This window comes from Equus caballus, chromosome 8, assembly GCF_041296265.1.
Source record: "Equus caballus isolate H_3958 breed thoroughbred chromosome 8, TB-T2T, whole genome shotgun sequence".
NCBI lineage: Eukaryota > Metazoa > Chordata > Mammalia > Perissodactyla > Equidae > Equus > Equus caballus.
The window spans coordinates 15,435,643-15,463,611 of NC_091691.1; the positions used below are offsets into that span (position 1 = coordinate 15,435,643).

At 54.1% G+C, this 27,969-nt stretch overlaps 2 protein-coding genes across 4 annotated transcripts; one reads left to right on the forward strand and one right to left on the reverse strand.

Moving 5' to 3' along the window:
• Positions 1-307: 307 nt before the first annotated feature.
• LOC100052388 (tubulin alpha-3 chain) lies at positions 308-14,645 on the reverse strand. Its single transcript, XM_023647006.2, has 5 exons — positions 14,259-14,645; positions 4,348-4,570; positions 3,346-3,494; positions 2,351-3,031; positions 308-697 (listed from the first exon to the last, which is right to left on the reverse strand). The coding sequence occupies exons 1-5, from the start codon at positions 14,628-14,630 to the stop codon at positions 401-403; spliced, it is 1,722 nt and encodes a 573-aa protein (XP_023502774.2). The 5' UTR covers positions 14,631-14,645; the 3' UTR covers positions 308-400.
• An 8,487-nt stretch (positions 14,646-23,132) lies between these two features.
• LOC100147624 (derlin-3) lies at positions 23,133-25,633 on the forward strand. 3 transcript variants are annotated; one of them, XM_023647015.2, is made up of 7 exons: positions 23,133-23,323; positions 23,582-23,647; positions 23,733-23,806; positions 23,929-24,022; positions 24,460-24,655; positions 25,208-25,298; positions 25,402-25,633. In XM_023647015.2, the coding sequence occupies exons 1-7, from the start codon at positions 23,231-23,233 to the stop codon at positions 25,481-25,483; spliced, it is 696 nt and encodes a 231-aa protein (XP_023502783.1). In that variant the 5' UTR covers positions 23,133-23,230; the 3' UTR covers positions 25,484-25,633. The 3 variants fall into 3 exon arrangements, 2 of the variants coding, with proteins under 2 accessions (XP_023502783.1, XP_023502784.1); XM_023647016.2 differs by having other exon boundaries at positions 23,138-23,323; positions 23,585-23,647; XR_011441332.1 differs by having other exon boundaries at positions 23,166-23,323; positions 24,797-25,298.
• The last annotated feature ends 2,336 nt before the right edge of the window (positions 25,634-27,969 follow it).

Below are 27,969 nucleotides of genomic sequence, written 5' to 3' on the forward strand. Positions count from 1 at the left end.
TAGTCCACATGTGCCATCAATGGAGAAGTGTGAAAACTAGCAAATTCAAGTGAAAAACCTAACTCAGTTTTCCTAGAATTTAGTAAATCTTCATGCTTTGAAAGCTTGGATTGCAAATATTGACTGTTTCGCCCCGGGTCATGTCACGTAAGCAGTGGCTCCTTACAGATGTAGGTGGCACTCCGCCCACTCCAGCAGGGCAGCCCTGTGCAGCCCTGACCAGCCTTCCATGTGGCCATCAGGCTCTGGGGTCCTACCCACTCCTGTGCGCAGACGAGTGTGTCCCAGTCGAGCACCACAGCAGACAGAGGTTTAACACAGACACTTTAATACGTAAGCGTATCATAATGTTACAGCGGGGCAAGGACACAAAGGGAGGCTGCCAGCCACACTCTCCCACTCAGTATTCTTCCCCTTCTTCGGCCTCGGCTTCCACGGAGTCCACGCCCACCTCTTCGTAGTCCTTCTCCAGCGCTGCCAGGTCCTCCCGGGCCTCAGAGAACTCTCCTTCCTCCATGCCTTCCCCCACGTACCAGTGCACAAAGGCTCGCTTTGCGTACATGAGATCGAACTTATGGTCCAGGCGGGCCCAGGCCTCGGCGATGGCGGTGGTGTTGCTCAGCATGCACACTGCCCGCTGCACCTTGGCCAGGTCTCCCCCGGGCACAACCGTGGGGGGCTGGTAGTTGATGCCCACCTGCCAGAGAAGGGGAAGAGAGCACTCTGTGAAGCTTCTGTCAAACCCAGAAATGGAGGCTGAATCATGGAAACAGAAAACGCACAGGTCCCCTCTGGCGACCCAGGAGAAGACTCGGTTCACCCTATAGTCTGAGCCCTTCTTGGTGCCAGGCGAGGTGCCAGGCAAGGTGCCAGGAGAGCAGGGTGCTGGTTTCCAGACAAGGAAAACAGGAAAAGAGGAGCCTGAGTCAGCCACCCTGGCTGGGTCCCAAGCTGCCTGAAGGGCTATGTCCCAGCAACTGTGATGTGTGATCAGTGCGCAGGTAACAGCAACGTCTTCCTTCTGAAAAGGGACACTGCCCTGGATTCTTCATACGCTATTATCTCCACAGGCTTCAATGAGATGGGGATTAAATTGTGGCTGAAGCCTCTTCCACCCAGTAGATTCAGAGCACACAGCTGTGGTTGTATCACGAGGGAAGATCATACCCCCTGCTTTCCCACCAAATGAGCCAGCCTGTGCAGAGCAGGTGACAGGTACATTGTCAGAGGTCCTAGGACTGCTGCTCCCACTGCACCAGGAGGTGGCCTATGCGTGTGCTAAGGAGGAGGAAGGAGGTGATATTCTAGGGCTGGGACCAAAGGGGAGGCATTCCGAGTACAGGACCCAAAGGATGACGTGCTCAGAGATCTGGCAGCAGCACACAGGGTCAGCTGGAGCCCGGGTCAGCAAACATTGTCTGTAAGGGCGAGACCCTGCATAGTCTAGGCTGGGTGGGCCACGTGGTCTGTTACAGCTCCTCAGTTCTGTCTGCAGCAAAAGCAGCCACAATACACCAGTGAGCAGGTGTGGCTGTGTTCACATGGAACATAATTACAGAAGCAGGCGGTTGGCCCACCCACCATGCGGACTCCTGAACTAGAGGAGGAGGACCAGAGGAGGAAGCCTAGTTCAGAATCCACTGCAGCAGGCCCAGCAGGAGCAGGGAGGGTCTGGACTGGCAGAGGAGACATGAAAAGGCTCAGGAAGCACAGTCCTGAGGGAAATCATCCACAGGGTTCAGTGACCCAGGACTGGACAAAGCTGGAGAGCGACAGCAACGTGTCCATCCCGTCTCCAATGGAAGGTGGGGACAAACTGTGGTCTGAGGCAAACTCAGGCCAGAATTTCTAGGCTTCCCAAGAGAGAAATAAAGATGTTGCCATTTTCTTCACAAAAGATTCATGATAGTTTTTCTTTAAATCCAACACTGCACAGGACATTGAAATTGGATGTAGTTTCTACCCTTATGGAATGAAGGAAGATTCAGTGACGGCAATCAATTGATAGTAATTCCCCAGAGAACCAGAAGAATTACCGAAATGCCCTGACAATGCCCACATTTCCCAGTCCAACCTACATTTCCCACACTAATTCTACCACCCAGAAAAGGGAACAAAAGTCCTTCAAAAGATTTTGTTAAAAAAATGTACTCTCACCACAGATCTACAGTATGATAACTCAGGAAGGAAGTTCAAAAGATGCCATTGAATAAATGATCACTGTGGTCCCCTAAGTTATGACCAAGAGCCAAGCTGTCAGGGAACAGGGGAACTCTGCAAAGTGGCAGCGTTGTATGGCAGGGTCTGCTGCTTGCCAACAGGGAGACCCACTCCCCATCACCAGTCCTACCTTAAATCCAGTCGGACACCAATCCACAAACTGGATGGTGCGCTTGGTCTTGATGGTGGCAATGGCCGCGTTGACATCTTTCGGGACCACGTCGCCCCTGTACAACATGCAGCAGGCCATGTACTTGCCATGGCGAGGGTCACACTTGACCATCTGGTTGGCCGGCTCGAAGCAGGCATTGGTGATCTCGGCCACGGACAGCTGCTCATGGTAGGCCTTCTCGGCTGAGATAACCGGGGCGTAGGTGGCCAGCGGGAAGTGGATGCGGGGGTACGGGACCAGGTTGGTCTGGAATTCCGTCAAGTCCACATTCAGGGCCCCATCGAACCGCAGGGAGGCCGTGATGGAGGACACGATCTGTCCGATCAGACGATTGAGGTTGGTGTATGTGGGCCGCTCAATATCCAGGTTGCGCCGACATATGTCGTAGATGGCTTCGTTGTCCACCATGAAGGCACAATCAGAATGTTCCAGGGTCGTGTGAGTGGTCAGGATGGAGTTGTAGGGCTCCACCACGGCCGTGGAAACCTGGGGGGCTGGGTAAATGGCAAATTCGAGCTTGGACTTCTTGCCATAGTCCACGGAGAGCCGCTCCATGAGCAGAGACGCAAACCCAGAGCCGGTGCCGCCCCCGAAGCTGTGGAAGATGAGGAAGCCCTGCAGCCCCGTGCACAGATCCGCCTGAGAGAAAGCAGAGGACGTGAGCCAGCGCCCAGGAGAAGCCACACCACCAACCTCCAACCCGCCACGGTCACTTCTCTTCACATGCGAGATCACACGATTCACACCTCCACAGTGAACACGCATCACACTTAGAGGCAAAGCAGAGCAGACGGAAAGCTGCATGGATGCACCGCAGCCACACTGCAGAGTAAGACTGTGGATTCATGACTCCGGCCTCGGTTTCTCCCAAAATGTCCTCCCGGTCACAATCCAAGGCCTACCCTCCCGTCCAGGACAAGGTCCACAGGAAGCCTTGTCAGAGCTCTTCTTACCAGTTTGCGGATCCGGTCCAGGACCAGGTCGACGATCTCCTTGCCGATGGTGTAATGGCCTCTGGCGTAATTATTGGCCGCGTCTTCCTTCCCGGTGATCAGCTGCTCCGGGTGGAAGAGCTGCCTGTAGGTCCCTGTGCGCACTTCATCTGCAAAGAGGACACAGGGGCCGCGAGTCTTTAAGGTCTATTGTTAACTCACCAGAGTGGGCAGATTCGGGGGCCGTTCCATTCTCCTAACTACACGCTGTTCCTTGTAGGTCAGCAGCATCAGTGCCTCACAGGGAACGTCTCTAATACACAGACCACAACTGCACACTACGGCTCCAGGAGAGAAGAGTCAACTCATGGTACCAATGTCAGTGTGACTGCTTCCCAAAGAAGGGAGTAGAGCCCCCACACCCAACACAGGCCGTTCTACACGTGCGTGTTTTTCATACCCGCAGTAGAGCCAAGGGTACAATTTAAAAATCCCTTACACACTAGACAGTCCCCATGTGGCCTGGGTCTCACAGACTTTAGGGTGACATTCTGTCATCCCCTGGGTGGCCACTGAAAGGGGCTCTCTTTGCAGCTCTCCTTGGAAACTACCTCAGACTTCTAATCTGGAGGAACCCAACGAATGTTCTATACTCACCTTTCTATGCCTAAGATGCAGGTCAAGACTTGTGCACCAGCCTGAGGGAGTACACAGCATACCATTGCCCGGGCACCCTGCAGACAGGGTCTACATGACCACCTAACCGGGGCGGAGGTGGCCACCAGTGGATCTGTCACCAGCCCATCTTCCTGCTGGCCAACCTTACAGGAGGTTTTCCTAATTAGGAGCCTGAGTCTCACAGACACTTCAAGAACTAACCCTCCAATTTCTCCACTAACATGGCGATGGGCATACACTTGTACGTCTATCCTTTCTGCAGAGGGATTCAAAGGAGCTCATGTGGGGCTTTAGCTAGGCTCTCCTACCCTCCCAGGACAGCCATCTGAGTGCCCGAGAACCTACCGACCACGGTGGGCTCCAGGTCCACAAACACAGCTCTGGGCACATGCTTGCCAGCCCCAGTCTCACTGAAGAATGTGTTGAACGAGTCATCCCCACCGCCGATGGTTTTGTCACTTGGCATCTGACCATCAGGTTGAATTCCATGTTCAAGGCAGTACAATTCCCAGCAGGCATTGCCGATCTGGACCCCCGCCTGCCCCACATGGATAGAGATGCACTCACGCTGGAAACCAGAAAATAAACATGAGACTCTCGTCTTCAAGGCAATCGGCACTCTATGGCATGCAGAACATACGTATGTACTTCTGAGTGTCTAAGGCTTTCTCAAACCTTATTTCCCACAAGGCTTATGTGACCATTTTTAGGCGAAACTACATGCTCTAAACCACCCTAGCTACAAAACACCACAGTTAGCCCCAGATTCTGTGTGTTTGTTACTATACAAAAATTAGGCTATTTTAAAATTTGGGAGCCCCGTAATGTCAATAGTAAACTCCAAATTATGGCTAGTCACTTAATTTTCTGAAGCATATAGCAGTTTTTGACTGTGTCCTGACCAAGGAATAAGGTAAAGGGTGATGGAGTCGGGGAAGGAAAAGTGGACTAGGACATGGGTCACCATGGCCCAAGCACTGTGGTCACTGTGTGTGTCTCCCACTAGGTCTATCCTCTGTTGCTCTCCATCCAGCTCTGGGCTCCCGGGGGCTGACCCATGTGGACTGCATCAAAGGGCTGCCCTGCCCTCTGGCTTCCACTTGCTTTGGCCAGTGTCAGGCAGCAGCAAGAGAGTGGGAGGTCAGAAGAAAGTGTGGGCAGGGTGCTCCCTCCCTGGCCAACTGCCATGGGTTGCTGGAGTCCCCTTACCAAGGCCACAACTCTCAGCAGTCAGTGCTCCTCATAAAGTTACCCTGTCAACTTCCAGTGACCACTCCCTCCCCTCACCGCTTCAAGCCTAGGTGATGGCTCCCAGACATCACACATGCTGGGATACTGACTGCCCTTTGGTGTTTTCCTGAAATTCTGCCCATTCCTTTATGAAGTTCCTTTCTAAAGATGCTCCACAAAGTACCTATTTCTGAAAGTACCACCTCTTTCCTGCTGGGAACCTTAGTGTATGGACACTAACCACTTGTTCAGCTGCAGACACATCATCCTTATAATACAGAGAGAAACTCAAATGAAATTCGAGGTGTCCCGCCACCCTAAATTCTAATGCCCAACCCCAAGAACTTGAAGTCCTGTTGTCTTCTATACAAGCACCAAATCTCAGAGTCGTCAGGGCATCAAAGATCGACATAATGCAGCAATCCCTCCACAGCATCCCAGAAGGAAGCACTGAGTTCCAGAAAGAACCTCTGCAGTGACGAGGAACTCACTCCTCCAGAGGAAAAATTCATCAACACTCTGGGAAGTGCTTTGGAATCCAGCCAACCACACCATTTTCAAATCCGTATTACTCGTTTTGCCTCACTTAAATCCAGACACCCTGTATGTCACAGGATGTGTTTCCCAGGAGGCCTGACGTGGCATTCCACTCCCTCAGCCCCCGTGTGATCAGTCAGCTCTGTGACCTGGGAAATCTCCAATTTCTTCATTTACAAAATGAGGGCTGGGGAGCTAAGGGGTCTGAAGGCCGGTTCCATCTGACGATCTAACCAAGACACTAACCTAAGCAGTCAGGAAACTCATCCCTAGCTTTCAACAGAAAGCCTTAATTATAAATTCATCACCAACCTCACCTGGATCATTAAAGTTTACATTTCTTTAGTCAGCTGTATCTCCTCTCTGGAAAAATTATTTATTTATTTATTTACTTATTTATTTATTTTTAAAGATTGGTATCTCAGCTAACATCTGTTGCCAATTCCTCTTTTTTTTTTTTTGCTTCTCCCCAAAGCCCCCCAGTACATAGTTGTGATACCAACCCCAATATCAGTTTTCCTGCATTAAACCCAGCATATACGTGGTTAAAACCAAAATACTCATTCCCTGCTTACTCCCTGGCTTCCTGGCTCCAGAATCCACTAACCTCCATGGAGACAAACACCACCAAGGACAAGCACCTGGATTCATTATCTCTTCCCCACAAAGAGATACAGGCTGATGGGAAAGCTGCTGACCAGCAAGGTCACGGGCTCCCTCCTCTCTGCAAGTAGTCTCAAGGCCAAAGACAGGCTGATGGAGAAGCTCTGGCCAGCAAAGCCATATGCTCACCCTCCCCTATCTAGAACCCCAAATAAAAACCCTTCCTTTTAGTTTTTCGGGGAGTTTGGGATTTCAGCGTTAGCTGCCCTCTCTCCTTCCTCAGCGCTTTGCATTAATAAAATTCCTACTTTCTTCCACTACACCTCATGTCAGAGATTGGCTTGCTGCACAACTGGTGAGCTAACTCACTTCAGGTTCGATATCAGTTGTATATTCTAGTTGCAGATCCTTGTAGTTGTACTATGTGGGACACTGCCTCAGCACAGCCTGGTGAGTGGTGCCATGTCCAGGATCTGAACCAGTGAAACCCTGGACCACCAAAGCGGAGCATGCAAACTTAACCACTCAGCCATGGGGCCAGCCCTTGAAAAAATTATTTAAAATTCCTCTGATCTTTTCAAACTCCACACCAACTCCTCTCTTCATAGTCTTGGAAGGCGACCTTGTTCCCTTCCTACCCAGAAGATTCACCTTCCTGCCACCCAATGTGCAAACAGACTCTCTGCTCTCCTCCTTCCTTTACAGGGAAGCTGTGCTCCCTCCTGGGAATGACCCCTGGTTTCCCCTGATGCCCTACGCAGCAACGGTCCTCAGAGTGATCACAGCGCAGTTCCCAGGCACTGGGGGTCCACAGACCTCTCCAGGGAGCACAGAGATACAAGCATTTCATAGCAGGACTATAAGGTCCCTGGTCCTTTCACCGTGCTGACATTTGCACCGATGGTGCCCAATCAAAGGTGGACACAAGTGCTGGCACCTGAGCCCAAATCAAGATAGCAGCACCAGACTGCACCAGTGATCACTGGATTCTTCACCCCTATGCGCTCAGAGTAAAAAGAAAAGAAAAAGCCAGTTTCACTTAAGAATGTCCTTGACAGAGGAGTGACGTCAGCATCATCGCAGAGTGAACTTGCCTAGGACTCTCTCCCTTCCAACAAAAATGGGCTTCCATACTCCAACAGAGGACACCCTAACACAACACAAAAACGTTGGAGAGACATGGAACTATACAACGGAGGGCAGAGAGGCCGGAGCCCCCCTTGAGGAGCTGGAACAGGGTAAGAGAGAACTTCACTCCCTCCTCTAAAGACTGCAATTCACAACCATGGGAGGCACGATGAGGGAAAGTACGGGGGAGGGGACGTTCATTCAGGGGATCAAGAAGGACTCCCTAGGGTCCTTGTAGCCTAGAAGGAAGCCCTCGAATGGGGCAAAAGCTTTGGTAGGGGGTGGCGGGGGGGAGTTTGCCTTCATGAAGCCAACACCCCAGGAGACCAGATAGCTAGAGCAGAGCGAGAAAGCCCAGAGAGCACGCAGAAGAAAGCCCCCCTTCCCCCTCTCACCCTACAACTGCTCCACTACCTGAGATCTCAGCTGACGACAGAGGGCTCAGCATACCCAGCTCTCAACCCCCAGCCAGTGGCATTAGGTGGTAACTGCAACCAAATAATATCAGAATGCGTAAGACCGACCCACCTCTAGCAACATCAGTCACTACATCAAATCTCCAGACCAGAGAGAAAACAAGCACCCAGAATTCAGGTCTGAGGACACAGAAATATGTAATCTAAATGATGATGAATTCAAAATAGCTATCATCAGAAAACTAAAGGACATAAAAGAGAATGTATAGAAACAACTCAACGAGTTCAGGAGCTACTTCACAAAAGAGATTGCAACTATAATGAAAAATCAATTAGAAATATTAGAGATGAAAGACACAATGGGAGAGATAAAACAAAATATGGATTCCCTGAGTGCTTGAGTGGACATCATAGAGGAGCATGTCAGCATAATCAAAGATAGACATGTTGAAATGCTCCAGACAGAGGAGAGATATCTAAGACTAAAAAAAAAATGAAGAAAGTCTCCGAGGAATATCCGACTCAATGAGGAAATGCAACATAAGAATTATAGGTATTCAAGAAGGAGAAGAGAAAGAGAATGGAACAGAAAGCATGTTCAAAGAAATAATAGCAGAGAACTTCCCAAACCTAGGGAAAGAGAGGGAAATCCATGTGGAAGAGGCTTCCAGATCTCCTAGATTTGTCAATGCAAAAAGACCTACTGCAAGGTATATAGAAGTAAAACTAGCAAAAATGAATGACAAAAAGAATACTAAGGGCAGCAAGGCAGAAGAAAATAACCTACAAAGGAACCCCTATCAGGCTTTCAGTGGATTTCTCTGCAGAAACCTTACAAGCTAGGAGAGAATGGAACAACATATTCAAATCTTTAAAAGACAAAAATCTTCAGCCAAGAATACTCTATCCAGCAAAAATATCATTCAGATCTGAGGGAGACATAAAAACTTTCCCAGACAAACAAAAGCTAAGGGACTCGTAGCCACGAGATGACCCCCACCCCTCCCCAAGAAATCCTCAAGAAGGCCCTCATACCTGAGCGGGGAAAAAAGGGAGAAAGGGGTCATAAAACACAGCATAAGGAGATAAACAGGTAGACCGAATCAGAATAGGACAGCAAATACTCAAGTATAGCATTAAGCTAAAGGGAAGGAAAACACCAAAAACAAAGATAACCCTGTCATTTTAACCACAAACTCACAACACAAGATGGAATAAGAAATGAGAAAAACAACTTAGGAGGGGAGGAGGAAAGGGACTGAATTGGTTTAGAATAAGGAAATAAGAGGCCATCAGAAAATGGACTATCTTAACACAAGATTCTGAATACAAACCTAAGGGTAACAACTAAACAAAAAAGCAGAACAGAGACACAAATAATAAATAAGGAGAAAACAAAGAAACACATCATTAAAAAACTAGATAATTCAATGGGTAGACCAAAACACACAGGATGAGAAACAAAAGAAATGCAGGAAAACCAGAAAACGAGTAATAAAATGACAACATTAAGCCCTCATACATCAATAATCACCCTAAACATAGATGGATTGAATTCTCCAATAAAAAGACACAGAGCGGCAAGATGGATTAAAGAACAGGACCCAACAATTTGTTGCCTCCAGGAAACACATCTCAGCTCCAATGACAAACACAGGCTCAGAGTGAAGGGATGGAAGACAACACTCCAAGCTAACTGGCAAACAAAAGAAAGCAGATGTCGCAATACGTATATCAGACAAAGTAGACTTCAAGATAAGACAGGCAAAGAGAGACAAAGAGGGGCAGTATATAAAAAGGGACACTCCATCAAGAAGAAAAAGCACTTATAAATATCTATGCACCCAACACAGGAGCACCAAAGTTCATAAAGCAACTATTAACAAACCTAAAAGAAGATATTAATAACAACACAATAATAGTAGGGGACCTCAACACCCCACTCACATCAATGGATAGATCATCCAGACAGAAAATCAACAAGGAAACAGTGGAATGAAATAAAAAGCTAAACCAGTTGGACTTAATAGAGGTATGTAGAACACTCCATCCAAAAACAGCAGACTACACATTCTTCTCAAGTGCACACGGAACATTCTCAAGGATAGACCATATGTTGGGAAACAAGGCAAGCATCAATAAATTTAAGAAAATTGAAATAATAATAAGCATATTTTCCTATCACAATGCTGTAAAACTAGAAGTTAATTACAAGAAAAAAGCTGAGAAAGGGACAAAGATGTGGAGACTAAACAACATGCTATTAAACAAGCAATGGATTACTGAAGAAATTAAAGGAGAAATGAAAAAATATCTGGAGACAAATGAAAATGAAAACTCATATGGGATGCAGCAAAGGCCATGTTAAGAGAGAAATTCATCGCAATACAGGCACAGCTTAACAAACAAGAAAAATCCCAAATAAGCAATCTCAAATTTAAAAGAGGCAGTCGAAAGGATCAACGAAACAAAGAGCTTGAAAGAAAGATAAATAAAATTGACAAACCCCTAGTCAGGCTTACAAAGAAAAAGAGAAAGCTCAGATAAACAAAATTAGAAATAACAGAGGAGAAATAACAACAGACACCAAAGAAATACAACGGATTATAAGAGAATACTATGAAAAACTATATGCCAACAAAATGGATAATCTAGAGGAAATGGTAAGTTCTTAGACTCTTACAGCCTCCCAAAGCTGAATCAAGAAGAAACAGACAATCTGAATAAACCAATCACAAGGAAAGAGATTGAAACAGTAATCAAAAGCATCCCAAAGAATAAAAGCCCAGGATCTGATGGCCTCCCTGGGGTATTTTACCAAACTTTCAGAGACAATTTAATACCTATCCTTCTCAAGCTATTCCAAAAAATTAGGGAAGATGGAACACTTTTTAACACATTCTACGAGGCCACCATCACTCTGATACCAAACCCTGACAAGGACAACACAAAAAAGGAAATCTACAGGCCAATATCGCTGATGAACATAGATGCAAAAATCCTCAACAAAATTTTGGCAACCTGAATTCAGCAATACATCAAAAGAATCATACATCATGATCAAGTGGGATTCATACCAGGGACACAGGGATGGTTCAACATATGCAAATCAATCAACATGATACACCACATCAACAAATTGAGGAATAAAAACCACATGATCATCTCAATAGATGCACAGAAAGCATTTGACAACATCCAACAACCATTTATGATAAAAACTCTTAACAAAATGGGGATAGAAGAAAATTACCTCAACATAATAAAGGCCATACATACAAAACCAAGCCAACATCATACCCAATGGGCAAAAACTGAGCACCAGCCCCCTGAAAACAGGAACAAGACAAGGATGCCCACTATCACCAGTCTTATTCAACATAGTACTGGAGGTTTTGGCCAGAGAAGTTAGGCAAGAGAAAGGAATAAAAGGAATCCAAAAAAGGAGGGAAGAAGTGAAACTCGTGCTGTTTGCAGACAACATGATCTTATAAACAGAAAACCCCAAAGAATCCATTGGAAAACTAAGAGAAATAATTAACCACTACAGTAAAGTTGCAGGGTACAAAACCAACTTACAAAAATCAGTTGCTTTTCTATACTCCAATAACGAACTTACAGAAAGAGAACTCAAAAATACAATTCCATTTACAATAGCAACTAAAAGAATAGAGCACCTAGGAATAAATTTAACCAAGGAGGTAAAGGACTTATACAATGAAAACTATAAGACATTATTGAAAGAAATTGATAATGACATAAAGAGATGGAAAGAGAAATTCCATGCACATGGAGTGGAAAAATAAACATAGTTAAACTGTCCATACTACCCAAAGCAATCTAAGATTCAATGTAATCCCAATCAGTTCCCAATGACATTCTTCACAGAACTAGAACAAAGAACCCTAAAATTCATATGGGGCAACCAAAGACCCCGAATTGCTAAGGCAATCCTAAGAGAAAAAGAACAAAGCTGGAGGTATCACAATCCCTGACTTCAAAATGTACTACAGAGGCTGGCCCGGTGGCGCAGTGGTTAAGTGCGCACATTCCACTTCGGCGGCCCAGAGTTCGCCGGTTCGGATCCCGGGTGCGGACATAGCACCACTTGGCAAGCCATGCTGTGGTAGGTGTCCCACATATAAAGTAGAGGAAGATGGGCACGGATGTTAGCTCAGGGCCAGTCTTCCTCAGCAAAAAGAGGAGGATTGGCAGCAGTTAGCTCGGGTCTAAGCTTCCTCAAAAAAAAAAAGTACTACAAATCCACAGTGAGCAAAACAGCATGGTACTGGTATAAAAAGAGGCACACAGATCAATGGAACAGAACTGAAAGCCCAGAAATAAAACCGCACATCTATGGACAGCTAATCTTCGAGAAAGGTGCCAAGAACATACAATGGAGAAAAGACAGTCGCTTCAATAAATGGTGTTGGGAAAACTGGACAGCCACATGCAAAAGAATGAATGCAGACCATTATCTCACGCCATACACAAAAATAAACTCTAAATGGATCAAAGACTTGAAGATAAGTCCTGAAACCATAAAATTCCTGGAAGATAATATAGGTAGTAGACTCTTTGACATCGAACCAAAAAGGATCTTTTTGAATACCATGTCTTCTCAGATAAGGAAAACAAAAGAAAAAATAAACAAGTGGGAGTTCATCAAAGAGCTTCTGCAAGGCAAAAGAAACTAGAATCAAAACAAAGAGACAATCCACCAACTGGAAGAAAATATTTGCAAATCATATATCTGACAAGGGGTTAATCTCCATAATATAAAAGGAACTTCCACAACTGAACAATAAAAAAACCACCTGACCAAAAAATGGGCAACGGATACGAACAGACATTTTTCTAAAGAATATATGCAAATGGCCAATAAGCACATGCAAAGATGTTCAACATCACTAATCATCAGGGAAATGCAAATCAAAGTTACACTAAGATACCACCTTACACCTGTTAAAGTGGCTATAATCTCTAAGACTAAAAACAACAAATGTTGGAGAGGGTGTGGAGAGGAGACGCTCATACACTGCTGGTGGGAAAGCAAACTGGTGCAGCCACTATGGAAAACAGTATGGAGATTCCTCAAAAAACTAAAAATAGAACTACCATACGACCCAGCCATCCCACTACTGGGTATCTACCCATCAATTTGAAATCAACAATCCAAAGTAACATATGTGCCCCCATGTTCATTGCAGAGCTATTCACAATAGCCAAGACATGGAAACAATCCACGTGCCTATCCGCTGATGATTGGATAAAGAACATGTAGTCTATATATACAATGGAACACTACTCAGCCATAAAAAATACAAATTCATCCCATCCGCAAGAAGACGGAAGGACCTGGAGGGAATTATGCTAAGTGAAATAAGCCAGCTGAGAAAGACAAACACGAGATGATTTCACTCATATGTGGAATATAAACAAACACATGGACAAAGAAAACAGTTCAGTGGCTACCAGGACAAGGGGAGTGGGGGCTGGGCACAGGGGGTGAAGGGGAGCACTTACGTGGTGACAGACAAGAAACTGAAACTTCACAATGATGTAAACTACTATGAATTCAAAAACAAAAATGTCCTTAATCAAGCAAAAAAGACGATCAATTGTATTAAATCTCTACCCCGGAGAACTGGGACAGAACGGAGAGCAGAGACGCAGCACCCGTGCACACGCTGAGACGCGGTCTCAGGAAGCAGCACTGGGGCAGTTGTTGGAGTCGCCAGCTGAACTAGCTGCTTTTCCGTGGAAGCTGGATTTTACGTGAAAGAACTGACCGCCGTGGCGATTCAGGCTTCCATGTGCGTTATCTGCGTTAACGCGTTGCTTGAAAGTATTTGTGAATCGTCTCGGTCTGAATTTCTAGAGTGACCCACACCCACAGACACGACCCACAAACACCGGCCCTGGGTCCTCGGGAACGCTCCGCCGTGGAGGGAGGCCCCGGGACCGCCCCCCCCAGCCTGCGGGACCCCACGCCCTCGTCCTCTCGGAGCCGAGTCCAGGCCGGGCAACGACCCGCGGCCGCCGTGGCCGCTGACCACCGATTTCCGGAGCCGGCCGCACCGCGACCCCTTCACCGGACCCCCCACGCCGGGGTCCCACTGCCCCTGCCACCCCCGGAGGAGGAGCCCGTTCCAGGCCCAGGCCTCGCGGCCCCGCGCCAGCACTCAGCTCCCCGCAGCCCGGGCCTCCCCGATCTCCGCCCCTCCCCGCCAACGGCCGCGGGCCCGGGTCCCCCGCCTTCCCGACTGCGCGTCCACGGGGCCACAGCGCCCGGGCCCCCAGAGCCAGCGCCACCGGCGCCCCTCTCAGGCCAGGCCTCACCATGGTGAGCTCCCAGCCGCCGCCGCCGCTCCTCGACGTCAACCGCTCCTCGACGTCAACCGCCGCAGCGGAAGGGCAGCCCGCCGCCGCCCTGCGGCCATTGGTTCCGAGCGCCTGGGGGCGGACCGACGCCAGGATTCCTGCTTTCCATTGGCTGTTGCTCCACGCGCGACGTGAGGCGCTTTCTGATTGGGTGCAGGTTTGGCGGGAAGGTTGAGGGTCACCGAAGGTGGAGGGAGGGCCGGGCGTTGGGTGCGGGGGGCGGGCGGCGGGTCCTCGGACCTTAGGTTGGAGTGGCCACAGCGCCCCCTGGGGGGCGCACAGGACGTTAGCAATCCAGTGAGGCCCCCCAACCTTCTGCTGCCATCCCATCGCCCCATGCCCTAGGCCCCCTCGCTTCCCAACTCCTTATTGGGATCTTTGCAAACGTGCCTGCCCATCATCTACCCAAAGTCTGCCCCCTCTTTCTTGTCCACCCCTCTCCGGTGCTGGAGAGCCTTTCCCGTCCAGCACCCAGGAACCGGGCAGGATTTGATCACTTCTTTAAGGAGGAGTGGGATTCCTCATTAAGGGAACGGGGAGGGTACGACGCTGCAGCCCTCCCACCCCCAAGAGCTGGGTTGGGGCACAGTGTCCCTTTTGGAGAACTTTGGAACGGTCACCGATTCCTCCATTCCATAAAGGGGGACTGAACTTTCTTTGGGATCCAATGTGTATATACTTCTGGGAAAAGCAGGGGAGGAGGAAGCCAGGCGGACCCCAGCTCAGCACCAGAACGCAGCACTCGGTTCTGGCGACTCCTTAGTGGATGTTCAAGGAGACACTTAGCTTCTCCTTCTTAGAGGAGAGTGGGGACCCGACCCCTGCACTGGGACACACCAGATGGGCCTTGGGGAGCCTCTGAACGGTGCCATCAGGTCTGCCGGTAGAAAGACGGCTTTGGGAGTAGGCAGGAGGGTTGGAGGGAGGTCGGCAGAGAGCCAGGGAAACCAGGAGAAACCCTCGCTGCTGCTTCTCCCTGGGAGCGGATCCTTCTGTCTCAGTCAGCTTGGGCTGCCATAGCGAAACACCACAGACTGGGTGGCTTAAACACCAGAAGTTTATTTTCTCTGGGGACAGAGATAACAAAATGGCATAGCATATGTCGAGACTTCTAAAATAGAGTTGGGAGGCCATTAAGGAAATGGGGCTTATGCACATATACCACGTCTCTACCCAGAGGGAATGTAAATTTTTGGGGGGTTGGTGAGGAAGATTGGCCCTGAGCTAACATCTGTTGCCAATCTTCCTCTTTTTGCTTGAAGAAGATTGTCGCTGAGCTAACATCTGTGCGAATCTTCCTCTGTTTTGTATGTGGGATGCTGCCGCAGCATGGCTTGACACACAGTGCTAGGTCGGCACCCAGGATCCCAACATGTGAACCCTGGGCCACCCAAGCGGAACGCGAACTTAACCACTATGCCACCACCGGGCCAGCCTGGGAACGTAACTTTTGCACTGTGCTTCTGTCATAGCTACTGTCGCAGGTCTAAGTTTCTGACCTACATTATTTTCCTTCTCTGAAGAACTTCTTTTAACATGACTTGTAAGGCAGGTCTGGAGGCGCTTCTGACCAGCGAGCGAATTTTTTCCTCATTTTGTAAGTTGGAGTGGTATTCAACAGCTTTGATGAACTTGTTAGTTTTGTTCAGTTCTCATTCTAAGCAGATATTCCCTTTGATACCTAATCTTGCATTTGTAATTTTGTATTGTTTTCTTAAAGAGGCCCCCAAACCTCAAGAATGTGAAGGGCCTGTGGGGCCGGGAGAACGTTCTGAGCAAAATGTGGCAGGAAAGAGGCAGGAATTCTGGTGGCCTCACCAGGGATGACAAGGGCTCCTGGGTTCTGTTCCCAGCCCACTAGTGTGAGCTTCTTGTCCAAGCGGCTGGACAAGCCCCTGGTGTGGGGCTCACCTCCTCAGATATGGGAGCAGGGCCTGGGCTGCTGGGCAGGGATGTCAGTAATGCAAGCCAAGCAGGAGGCGGGTGAGCCCGGGCCTTTCCCAGCCTCTCCGTCCACCTGACCAGAGCTCTGATCACTGGTCTTGGGCAGGGGCACCCAGAGTGGTTGCCCTGTCTTTCCAGGTCTCTGCCAGACCAGAGCTGCCTGATGACCTGGCCAGCAGGTGACAAGTAGGAGACTGACAAATAAAAATGGCAAGCAATAGGATATATTGGAGTATATGAGGAAGCCATTTGGTATAAACCTAATTCGGCCTGACTTCTCTCTTTTTTTTTCCTCCAAAAGGGCCTGACTGGCTATTGAGCACGCATTGCATATCTGCTTAGACATTTCCTTTGGCCAGAACAAAGGCCCTTGAGATAAAGATGCAACTTCCCCCCGACATTAGCATTTTTCTTTAGGCTAGGAACTGATTGCTGCATTCACCTCCCAGCTCACCTGTGACCACCCAGCTGGAGACAACAGACTGCCACCCTGCTGTGTTCACAGAGACAGAAGACCTACCTGCTATTTCCATCAATCGCTGTGCCGACAGAGCAGTCTCCCGACTATTGTGGTAGGGACATTTCAATCCTATGTGAAACATCCTCTTTGAGGGTATATAACCACCCTTATACCCCCACTTCTTTGGAGTGCTCTGTTCCTTTGTGGAAAGACTCTCCCGGGTTATAATCCTCAGATTTAAGCTCAGAATAAACTCACCCAAATTTTCACTTATAGATTGGGTATGGATTATTTTCGTCGACAAGACCATAGGACAGTGTGGCCTCAGGTTCCACACACACACCCCAGGGCCACACGGACCTGACTGGGTGTGAAGACTCCTGGGTGTGTGGACCCGTGGTGTGTGTGCCCTGGGTGTGCAGACAGGCAGCACACACTCTCACGGGTCACACAGTCAGGTGTACACATTCGCACGGGTCACACAGTCTCATCTCTCTGTCTCCTCGTTCTCCTGTCGCTGTGAACTTGCCTCCCCGGCCCTGCCATTGGGCAAAGTCTGCCAAGCAGATTATCTGCTTCTCCCAAAACACAGCCCACTGAGCCCAGCAGTAGCTGAGGCAGGGGAGAGGAGGCCCCATCAGACCCTCTGGGGCTCTGGGCATGGGCAGAGGTGGCTTACTACATTGCGTAGTACCTACAGCAGGAAGTGGGAATTGGGGACAGTGCTGAGGGTCTGGGAGCTGGGCCCAGGCTCCCGCTGGCCCTGCAGCTGGGGCGGGGTAGGACCCATCTCATCCAGCCATTGGGGGTCAGAGACAGTGAACCTAAGGTCCAGGCGGGAGCCACAGCCCAAAGCTGCTCGGCAGGGGAGCCTCGAGGGAGCAGAGTCTCATGTAAGAGACACTCCAGGGGCCCAGAGGTGGCAGGGTGGTTTTGCACCCAAACTGCTCCTGGAAAAGGGTCTGAGGCTGCTCAGGGCTGCCTGGTTGGGGAGGCCTCCACAGACTCAGGCGGATGATGCACCTCACCCCCTGTGGTGATTCTCCCCTGTGCCACAGCAGTGGGGGCGCTCACCATCTCCCCACTGGCTCCTTCCATCACCTCTCATGGTGGCAAAGCCAGGACTGGCACCCTGGTATCTTGGTTCCTCTTTAGCTGTGTGTCCTCAGGTATGTTACTTAACCTCTCTGAGCCTGTTTCCTCATCTGTAATAGGAACCTACTTTGTAAGGTGCTGGTGAGGCTTCAGTGAGGTTGTTAAAACCCATGTTGCAGAGGCTGGTGAGGGGTCATGGAGCAGCTGTTATCACTAGAGTGACAGGCTCCAGCGTGAGCTCTGAGCCCCCATCCGCAGTGTCTTCCTCAGCCCTGAGAGGTGAGTTCTTTCCTGCCTCTGCACCTTTACTCAAGCCATTCTCCCTGCCTAGCGTGCCCTCTCCCCTCTCCATCCCAACACTGTCTTTGTCAAGAGTCCTCCCGCCTGGCGGCCCCTCCTCAGAGGACCTGTGGCTCTTTGTCTCTGGACCATTGACCAGCCAAGTTCCCCTCCCTGCTTAGTATGGGCATCCCAGTCTCCCCCTGGCCAAGGACGAGCTCCTGCGGGACAGGGGTGGCCCCACTGCCTCCCTCCCGTGCCCTTCAGGCCTCCATGGATCTTCCTGACACAGGCACGTGAGAGCCCCAGGTCAGGAGGAGGTGGCAGGGACACTGCCTTGGGAGAGAGAGTCCTTCCTGAGTGCATCCTCGCTCCCAGGCGGGTGCTCATTCACAGCAGAGACTGGCCTTGGAGGGGAGGCCAACCACGGCTGTCACAGGAAGGGGCCCCCGCCCGGAATCTCTGACCTCCCAATGTAGAACAGAGCGCAGCCTTCAAGCTGGAGGAGGCTCTCCAGATGGACTCTTGCAGCCAGCCCATGTCACAGACAGGGACACTGAGGCCGAGGAGGAGGGGTCGGGGAGGGGCCAGGTCCACTGCTGGCCCTGAGGCTGCAGAGCCAGCCCTGAGTCCAGGTCTGAGGCCGGCCCGTGCCCAGCACACAGCAGATCCCAGGGACAGACAGAGCCTGGGGCAGCCCTTCTGCGGGCAGGACCGGAGCCGCAGAGGACAAGGAGCTGGGAGGGCCGGGCTGGGGGGACCATGGAGGGCTTGCCTGAGGCAGTCATGTCCCCACAGCACCCCAAACTTGGCCTGTCTCAAACCAACGGGTGGGCTCCCTCCCAAACCCGGCCCTCCCCAAGGTCTTAGCGCTGAGTCCTGTGGCTTCTACCTCCTGACCCATTCGCTCCCTCTGTCATACGCCCACCACTGCAGGCTGCTGCCATCCTCCTCTGCTGTGACCACTTCTCCTCTCAACCCCTTCTCCCTCCAAAGAGCCGCTACCTGATCCTAACCTCACCCCCATGCTGAAAACTCTCCCATGGCTCCCACTGCCCTTGGGACAGAGGCCACAGCCCACATGGCCCTGCTCGGCCTGGCCCAGCTCTCTCCAGCCTCACATCAGACGCAGCTCCTCCTCATTGCCCTCACCTTCTCTCAGTCCCTCCATGCCACCTCAGGGCCTTTGCACAGGCTGGTCCCATCGGCCCTGGCTGATGCCAACTCATCCTCCTCATCGGGCCCCACACTGCCTCCTCCCTCCCTATCCCATGGAGAGACCCACTCACTCCTGGGAAGTCCGGGTTCTGCTACCAGGCTCAGAGGGCCAGGCCCAGAGTGTTCCCTCTGCTGCCCAGGCCTGAAGCAGCCATCTGGAGAGTGTATTGTTCTTGTGCTCTGCCTGTGAGCAGCTGCTGTGGAGTGGGTTCCGGATTCGGTCCTAAAAATATCCATGACTCAGACAGAAAGGGCCAAGGGGACACTGCTGCTCCTGGGAGGGGCTGGCTGGAGGTACGGTGGAGGCACACCCACCACAGTTGGGGGTCCATGTACCGGAAGAGGTGGGGACTGAGCGCACAGCCCCCAAGGAAAGGTCCCTGACGGAGGATGCTCAGGGCAAGCAAGGGGCACCCTGTGTTGTCAGAGGAAAGCACAGCTGCCTCCAACACGCCCACACACCCTCGCCTTGTGTCTGAGTCTTCCGGTTTGTTCCCACAGGCATGTGCTGCCTTTGGGATAAAATCCACTCAGAAATTCAGTGTGTGGGGCCCTAACAGAAGACAGGGGAGCTCTGGTCCCCTCAAGGAGGGCTTCCTCGAGTAGGGGGTGTTTCTACCACTCTCCCTTTCTCTGCTCTTTAACAGAACATCTGGGCTGGTAGGGAGGAAAATGAATGAAGGAAGGAGCCAGAGATCCGGGGCACCCCCAGAAGAGAGAGTCTGAGGCCTGAGAAAGAGGTGGTGGTGGTGGTGAGGCATGGGGGAGGGGAGGGAGAGGACTGGAAAGTTCCGGGGGAGCATCAGGTGCCATGTGGGGCTGCAGAGAGCTGGGCAGGGGTGTCCCCAGGGGCTGGTGAGGGCCTCTCCTAGTGTCTGAGGCCTGTGAGGGAAAGGCAGGCCTGGGGGCACACAGGGCTGCTGTCCTGCCTATGGCACTGGGAGAGCCTGGATAGAAGGTTTAGGGGACCCCTCATTTTCCCAGAGCTAGGGATACTAGGACTCCTTGCTCTGCAGCAGGCAGGGTCACCAGACCAGAGAGGCAGCTTGGGGAGCAGGGCCCGTTGTCACCTTGCCAAGGGACCACAGGTCCTCCTTCTGCCACAGTCCTCAGCACAGGAGAGAGAAGGCGGGCCTAGCTGGCAGGACAGCCACCTGCTGCCTGGGAGAGAGCTCCCCAGATGTGAGCATCTAGCACACTGCCTGCCTGCATCTCCAGGCCATGGACGTGCCATGCCCGGGGCTTCTCTCCATAAAGAACTGTCTGGAGATGCCTGAGGGTCAGATGAGAAGTGGACCTGGTGTCTCCAGAGTGGCCTGTCCTGGGCCTGAGACTGGACAGGAAAAGCCTGGACTGGTGTTGGAGGTCTGTCCCGGCCCTGCTCTGCCTCCTCCTGGGCCTCAGTTTCCCCATCTGAGGGTCCCAGGGCTCTGAGAAGGGGGTATCCGTAGTAGACTTCAGCCATTGCTCCCCTGGATATCCCACCCGGACAGCCACTCCACCCTGGGCTCCCAGCCTCCCAGGAATGTGCTTCTCCGCCCCGAAACCTGCCCTATGGGCCCCAGTAGAAGTGGAGACAGAGGCCCCTGTGGACCACGACAGCCTCCTGTCAGCCCTGCCCTGACCCTGAGTGGAGGCCCAGCCAGCGCCTGCTGAGTGCTGGAGGCAGGGACAACTGCCCTGCCCCAGGCCGACAGGCAGCCAGGCCTCCCTGCTGGCTCCTCCCTGCCCTGCAGGCACCTGCCCCGCTCTCAGCCCTGGATCCCTGCCTGCTGCCACACCTCCACCTGGCTGGGATCTACTCTGTACCGCCCACCTCAGACTTGACCTTGGGCTGCTTCCCTGGAAAATGGAGGCTGTCCAAGGGGGTCCCTCAGCCTGCTCCCACCGCCCCCCTCTCAGCACCTTGGGCCAGCTTCTGCTGACCTCTCCTCACTCCTGAACCACACACACATCCCCCTTCAGTGCTCCCAGCCTCTCCCCACTCCCCTCCCCTCCAGAACGGGGGCTCTATGAGCCACTCCCCAGGAGGCCCCTCTTAGGGCCCTCATAGGTCCCTCATTTCCATGGGATCTACCTGAGATAAGCTTCTCAGCTGGTTCTCCCCCAGTCCAGTCTCCTCAGGGGACCTCAGGGCCCTGTCCGAGGCATCCTTCATCTTCCACACTTACATCCAAGGCTGAGCTCCCCATGGTGGGAAAGGCACGTCCATCTGGGCACCTTCCTCTCCCTCATGCCTGTCACTATCCTGGTCACCAGGGACCTTGGCATGGCTGCACCCCACAGTCCTTCCCAGGCCACGTCTTCAGGGCCTTCTCCCTGCCTTCCTCCGGAGGCCCTTTCCTGGCTCAGCTCCTGCCCCATATCCAGCCTTCCCAGGTCTCCCTGGCTGGGTCTCCCTTCCCTCTCCGACCGCTGAAGGTCGAGCTGCCCAGGCCCCGCCTCTTCTCTTCTCCATCTAGCCTCGCCCCTTGGGCATCTCACGCAGGCCCAAGGCCAAAATGCCACTGGTCTGCTGATGACTGACACCCACATTTGCACAGCCTGCCTGACCTCTACCCCAACATCACCCTTGGATTTTTCCAGGTACATGTCACACAGGTGCCCAAACTCAATGAGGCCAGAACAGGACCCTTCACCCACCCGCCTTTCCCCCAAGCATTCTCCATGTCAGTAAAGGCCACTGCCTTCCATCCACTCTGTGGCTCAGGCCTCGATGTCACTCTTGACTCCAACCTCACAGCTCTGTCCGGTGTGCCAGCAAACCCACATCCCACTCCTCCTTGCCCTCCAGGTTCCATACTGCCCAAGCCACCAATGTCCCTTGCAGCCTCCCCCTGCTCACTGATTCCTCTGGTTATCTACTGTTCTCACAGCAGCCACAGGGATCTTTTTAAAGTGACAATCGAGCATCACCTCTTCGCAGAGGCTTCCCAGATCAGCCCATCTAGCATGGGGCCGGCTACCGGATCCTCCACCCCCCACGTGGCTAAATCCGTCAGCGCAGAGTCCTGTCTACACTAGCTATCATGTTAGCACGGGCCTCTGACTGCCTGTCTCCTCGGCTCCACCATGAGGGACAGCATCACTATTGGCTGTTGTGACTCCAGTATCCAGAACGGTGCCCGCACACAGTCGGTGCTCAATAAACAGTGGACTTTCTTCATTAGAATGAATAAATGGAGTTTCTCTTTCCACCAAAATAATGAGGCGTCTCTAACCCGTCCAGTTGCTCCAGCCGTCTCAGCAGCCTCGCGTCCCCCAGAAGGCTCAAGTCCCCAGCGCAGCCCCTCCTCGAGGACTCCCAGGAAGACTCCTGCTGGAGGCGCGTGTTCCAGTGGAGCCCTGGACGTGCGGGAACTGAGACACGCTGCAGAGCGCCTCCTTTGCTGTAGGTCAGGTGGCACTGTCTCAGGTTCTCAGAGGGAGGAGGGACGGGCCCAGAGTCGCAAGAAGCCCCAGGGGGACAGCAGAGCCACGCAGCCAGGCTCTGAGTCCAGCCAGCCCCGACCACGCCCCCGTGTGGCCCCGCCCCTCCAGTCGCTGGGCCGGGATCCCATCTTTTCTCCACTAACAAGTAGTTAGCCCCGCCCCTGTGGTGGCCCTTCCTATTGGTCCTCTCCAGCTTGCCGCGAGGAGACCAGATGCTCATTGGCCGCAAGTTCTCCCGCCGGCCGCCACAGCCATCACAACAACTGCCACGTGCTAAGTCGCTGGGCCTGCTCATTGGCCCGAATCTCCCCCCGCCCACACCCCCGTCTTGCCCCCGGCGCCCCGCTTCCTCCCCGTATTGGCTACCTGTTTCAGGGCCACGCCCCCTAGCCTGGGCGTGCAGAGCTTCCGACGCGGATTGGCCGAGGGCGGGCAGGCGGGGCGTGGAGGCGCGTTAAAAAGCGCGGCCGGCTGTCGGGCCACGCGGGGCTGGGAAGGTTCAATGGCGTGGCGGGGCGTGGCGGCCGAGTTCCTGCAGGTGCCGGCGGTGACGCGAACTTACACCGCGGCCTGCGTCCTCACCACTGCGGCGGTGGTGAGCCAGGCGGGCGGGTGGTCGCCATGGTTACAGTCCAGGGGTGGGGATCGCCATGGTTACAGCCCAGGGGTGGGGATCGCCATGGTTGCAGCCCAGGGCTGGGGGTCGTCATGGTTACAGCCCAGGGGCGGGGGTCGCCGTGGTTGGTTACAGGTGGGGGGCGGGGGAATGGGGTGGCCATGGTTACAGCGGTGGGGAAGTCGCCATGGCTACGGAGGCTCGCCGGCAGCGCCTAACGCGCCCCTGGTTCCGCAGCAGCTGGAGCTTCTCAGCCCCTTCCAGCTCTACTTCAACCCGCACCTCGTGCTCCGGAAGTTCCAGGTGAGGCCGCCCCGCCCCCGCCCCCGCCCCTGCCCCTGCCTCCCCGCCCGCCCGCCAGGCCTGACCGCCCGCGCTCCCCTCGCAGGTCTGGAGGCTCGTCACCAACTTCCTCTTCTTCGGGCCCCTGGGATTCAGCTTCTTCTTCAACATGCTCTTCGTGTATCCTCCCCGCGCGCAGCGGGCCGGGGCGGGGAGGGGAGGGGGCGGGCCGGCCGGGCAGGAGGCGGCCGGAGCGGGGAGACTGAGGCCGGCCCGGTGGCCCTTCCTATACGGACGCCCAGCTTCCGCTACTGCCGCATGTTGGAGGAGGGTTCCTTCCGCGGCCGCAAGGCCGACTTCGTCTTCATGTTTCTCTTCGGGGGCGTCCTCATGACCGTATCCTTCAGGCCTCTGCGTCCAGCCTGTGTTGCCCTGGGGCCCCACCTGAGCGCCTGGCCCGGGGAGGGACCGAGCGGGTCACCCCAGATTAGGATGCACTGAGCGTGCAGTGTGTGCTGAGCTCCAGGTGCCAGGGCAACACCTCCAGTGTGCACACAGAGTGCCAATCGGGAATGCAGGCGAGCCAGGTGGGGTGCCTGGGGGCTGAGCCCTGATGCCAGGAGCAGGAGAAACTGGGGCAGGGATAGGCCGTGATTGGAGGCTGGGGTGAGGTGGAGATGCGAAGCAGATCCCCTGTGGCCCTGACTGGAAGGGCACACTGGATGGGGAAGGGAAACCAGTGGGAGGAGTGCAGGGGTTGAGGAGTCAGGGCCCTTGGTAGGGCTGAGGCCTGCACTGCAGGAGGGCCTCCCAGCACCTTGACTCTGGCCCAGCTGCTGGGGCTCCTGGGCAGCCTGTTCTTCCTGGGCCAGGCCCTCACCGCCATGCTGGTGTACGTCTGGAGCCGCCGCAGCCCTCGGGTGAGGGTCAACTTCTTCGGCCTCCTCACCTTCCAGGCGCCATTCCTGCCCTGGGCGCTCATGGGCTTCTCCCTGTTGCTGGGCAACTCGATCCTCGTGGACCTGCTGGGTGAGCCTGCCTGTCCATCTAGCCCATCCCAAGCTGGCTGTCTGGCACCCGAGGGTCTGTGGGAGGGCCACCCAGGCTGGCTGCTCCCGCACAGCCCTCCCTCTCACCTGCACCTGACCTCTCACTTACCCCACCCCCCAGCCTTGCCCTCCCAGCTTCTTGCTTCTCACAGCCCCTGGAACATGCCAGCCGGCCTGTAGGTTTCACATCTTCAGGTCTGACCTACTGGTGCTTGTGTGGGTCCTGACTGGGGTGGGGTGGAGTGGGTCAAGGTCCCAGCCACGGCTCCTCCTCCTTGGATGTCCTCAGGCCCTCCACTCCCCTGGTCCTGCCCCCTTCTGGGCCCTGTAAGCCTGTCCTTTGGGGCAAACCCCGGCCCTGCCCCTGGTCTGGCAGTGTGTCCAGGACTTTGAGCACTCTGGCTCTGGAGCCCGAGGTTGCTCTGGGCTTGGCTGGGCCTCCAGGGCTTTGCATGGAGGCCTGGGGCAGGCTCTGCTGGCCCTGGGCTCTGGCCGGTGGAGGGTGGCCTTGGCATTCCCCGGCTCTCCCCAGGGATTGCTGTGGGCCACATCTACTACTTCCTGGAGGATGTCTTCCCCAACCAGCCTGGAGGCAAGAGGCTGCTACACACCCCCAGCTTCCTGTGAGTGTGGGGTGACAACCCTCCCCCTCCACTCCCTCAGAGGGCTCCCTGCCCCATGGAGGGCCCCAGCTGGCCTCAGCTCAGCGAGCACCCCTCCCCACAGGAAGCTGCTACTGGATGCCCCAGAGGAAGACCCCGATTACCTGCCCCTCCCTGAGGAGCAGCCAGGACCCCCGCAGCAGTGACCCTACCCACGGCCAGGGCCAGCCCCAGGGCCTGTTTCCCGGCCTCCGGCAGGCCTCCCACTCACCTCTCCCTTCTGCTGCAGCAGAGCAGTCTGTTCTGGAGACCAGGCCCGTGCTCGGGGCTCACCCGAATAAACAGAGTGACCTGTGGCCTCTTCGCCCCAAGCACTGCTCCCCCCCCCCCACCCGCCGCCACCTCCCCGCCTCAGTGGCCACACCCTGCCACACTGGGCAAGTGCTTCTGGCTATGACCTAGGGCCACCAGCCTAGTCCTGCCATGCCCATCCTCTGCCCTTGGCGTGGGGCTGGCCCAGGACACAGCTCTACTCCTGCCAAGCCTGGCCTACCCTGTCAGACTAATGGTAGGCAGAATGATGGGAGGCCCAGAGAGGCTCAAGAACGTGCCCACGTTGCCCAGCAGAGCTTTGAGCTCACAACGGCAGATAGAGAGTTCTCATCTCAGCCCTGCCAGTGCCTTGCTGGAGCCTTGGGGAAACCCACCCGTGCTGGGCCTCTGCTCCCTGCCAGTCAGCGAAGGGCTGACCACATCTCAGTGGCGGGGGCGGGGATTGGGCTGTCCTTGTCTGTGCTGAGCCCCGTCTGCAGGGGCTCCTGTCCGTGGTGCCCTCAGGCTGATGCCTCACTTGGCCCCTCCTGTCCCTCACCAGCCACCAACAAGTGGACCTTTGCCCCATTTTCCAGCTGAGCATCGAGCAGACTTGGCCAAGGCCCCATGGGGTCAGGTGCAGAGGAAGCCCAGGACCAGGTCCTCTGACGCTTCTGTGACCCCAAAGCCTTGAGAAGTTGTCCCCTCATCAGAGTCCTGTGACTGGCAGGGGCAGAGACCTCTGGGAAGTTCTGTCCCTGCCAATTTTAGCTGAGGACCATGGGAGCCTGAGCTGACTACACAGCTCACTGTTCTCTTCTGTAAAGTGGGCATCAGACTACCTGGCCAGCTCTCCTCCTTGGCCCGGACCAGTCCAGTTACGGTTTATCCCTGGATGGTCAGCAGCACAGCGCTCCTCCAGCCAAGGTTGTCATGTTGGTGGATGATGAAAGCATTATCCAGAGTCTGACCTTAGTTTTGTAGTGACACCTTGTGGTGCAGCAGCGGGCTCTGCAGCGGTGAGAGCCCAGCCCCGGGGACTGGTGTGCTGGCCCTTCCCCAGGCCTCTCCCAGCAGGTGGGCTGGTCCACCCAGTGGGGCTGAGGCAGGCAGCGTTTGTTCCAGCCCACCAGCTGTGGGGGCCCAGGCTCTCTCCTGCCCCGTGGACTGAACATACACCTCAGCAATGGAGCCCAGCCATTTCCAGGGTCAGCTGGGCTTGGGCCTGGAATCTTCCCCTTTGTTCAGGTCCTTCCACTAAAGGCCAGCTGTCCCCTTGCTGTGAGGTTCCAACAAGTTACACTCCTGGACAAAGGGCAGGTGTTTGAGTACAAACTCCCTGGGAGCTGTCATCCTAGGGTGTGCTCCAAGGAGCTCCCAGACCAGAGGGCATGCCCATCTCACCCTATATCCTGTCAACCAGGATCCCCAGTCCCTACTCAGAGCTCGGCCCCTGCCCAGCGTGGGGCTTGGGCTGGGAGCCAGGAGTCATAGGGCCCCTTCCCCTTCCTGGGGAGCAGAGCAGTCCTGACCCTCAGCCCTGCCCTGGGAGGGAAGGACCTGCCAGCAAGTGAAGGTGGTGCCAGCCCGGTGCTGGAGGTCTGGGCCGAGTACTTCAGTAAGACTGCGGCTGTGTGCCCAGTTCACCAAGTTGGGCTTGGCGCAGTGAGGAGACCCACAGGTGCCGTCCTCGTGGATCCATGTCTCTCCTATAGAGTGGGGACATTTCCACACAAGAGACGAGGATGCAGAGGGGATGGCAAGCTCCTCAGAGACGCAGCTGGAAAGAGGCCAGAGCTGTGCCTCATTGTCTCCACCCCACCGCCCGAGCCAGCACTTGGCTGGGCGCACTGCACCCCGGGCGTCATTCCTCACAACCAGCTCCTGGGAGCTGGCCTGGGCCACAGCCCCAGGCAGCAGGGAGATGGGCCCCGGTCTGCCTGTTCCGAGTGCGCTGCTGGGAGGTGTGGGAGAGTGGTACACACCAGCTGGGTGCCCCAGGGCCAGAGTCCAGCTACTCCTGCTGCTGGAGTGCAGGCTGGTGATGTCCCCATAGTGTCCTCACCAGACAGGCCGCTGCAAGGGACTCCAGAGAGGAGGCAATCCTGGCTGGGGGTGGCCTGACCAAGTGGACCCAGAAGAGCCCAGGGACATCAGGGGAGCCTGCAGCTGCTTCCTAAGGCAACCAAGGGGGCGGGGTGGGGCTGTCACTGGAAGGCAGGTGGGCCCCCGCCCTCGGAACCTCACGACCACACTTCTCATTTCTCCCTCTGTGCGGGGACGTGCGGAGCACAGGTTGTGGGTGGGAAGCCGGAGGGCCCGAGGAAGAGCAAGGACTGTGCTCTGCCTCAGGCCTTGGGGGGGCTGAGATGGGGGCCCT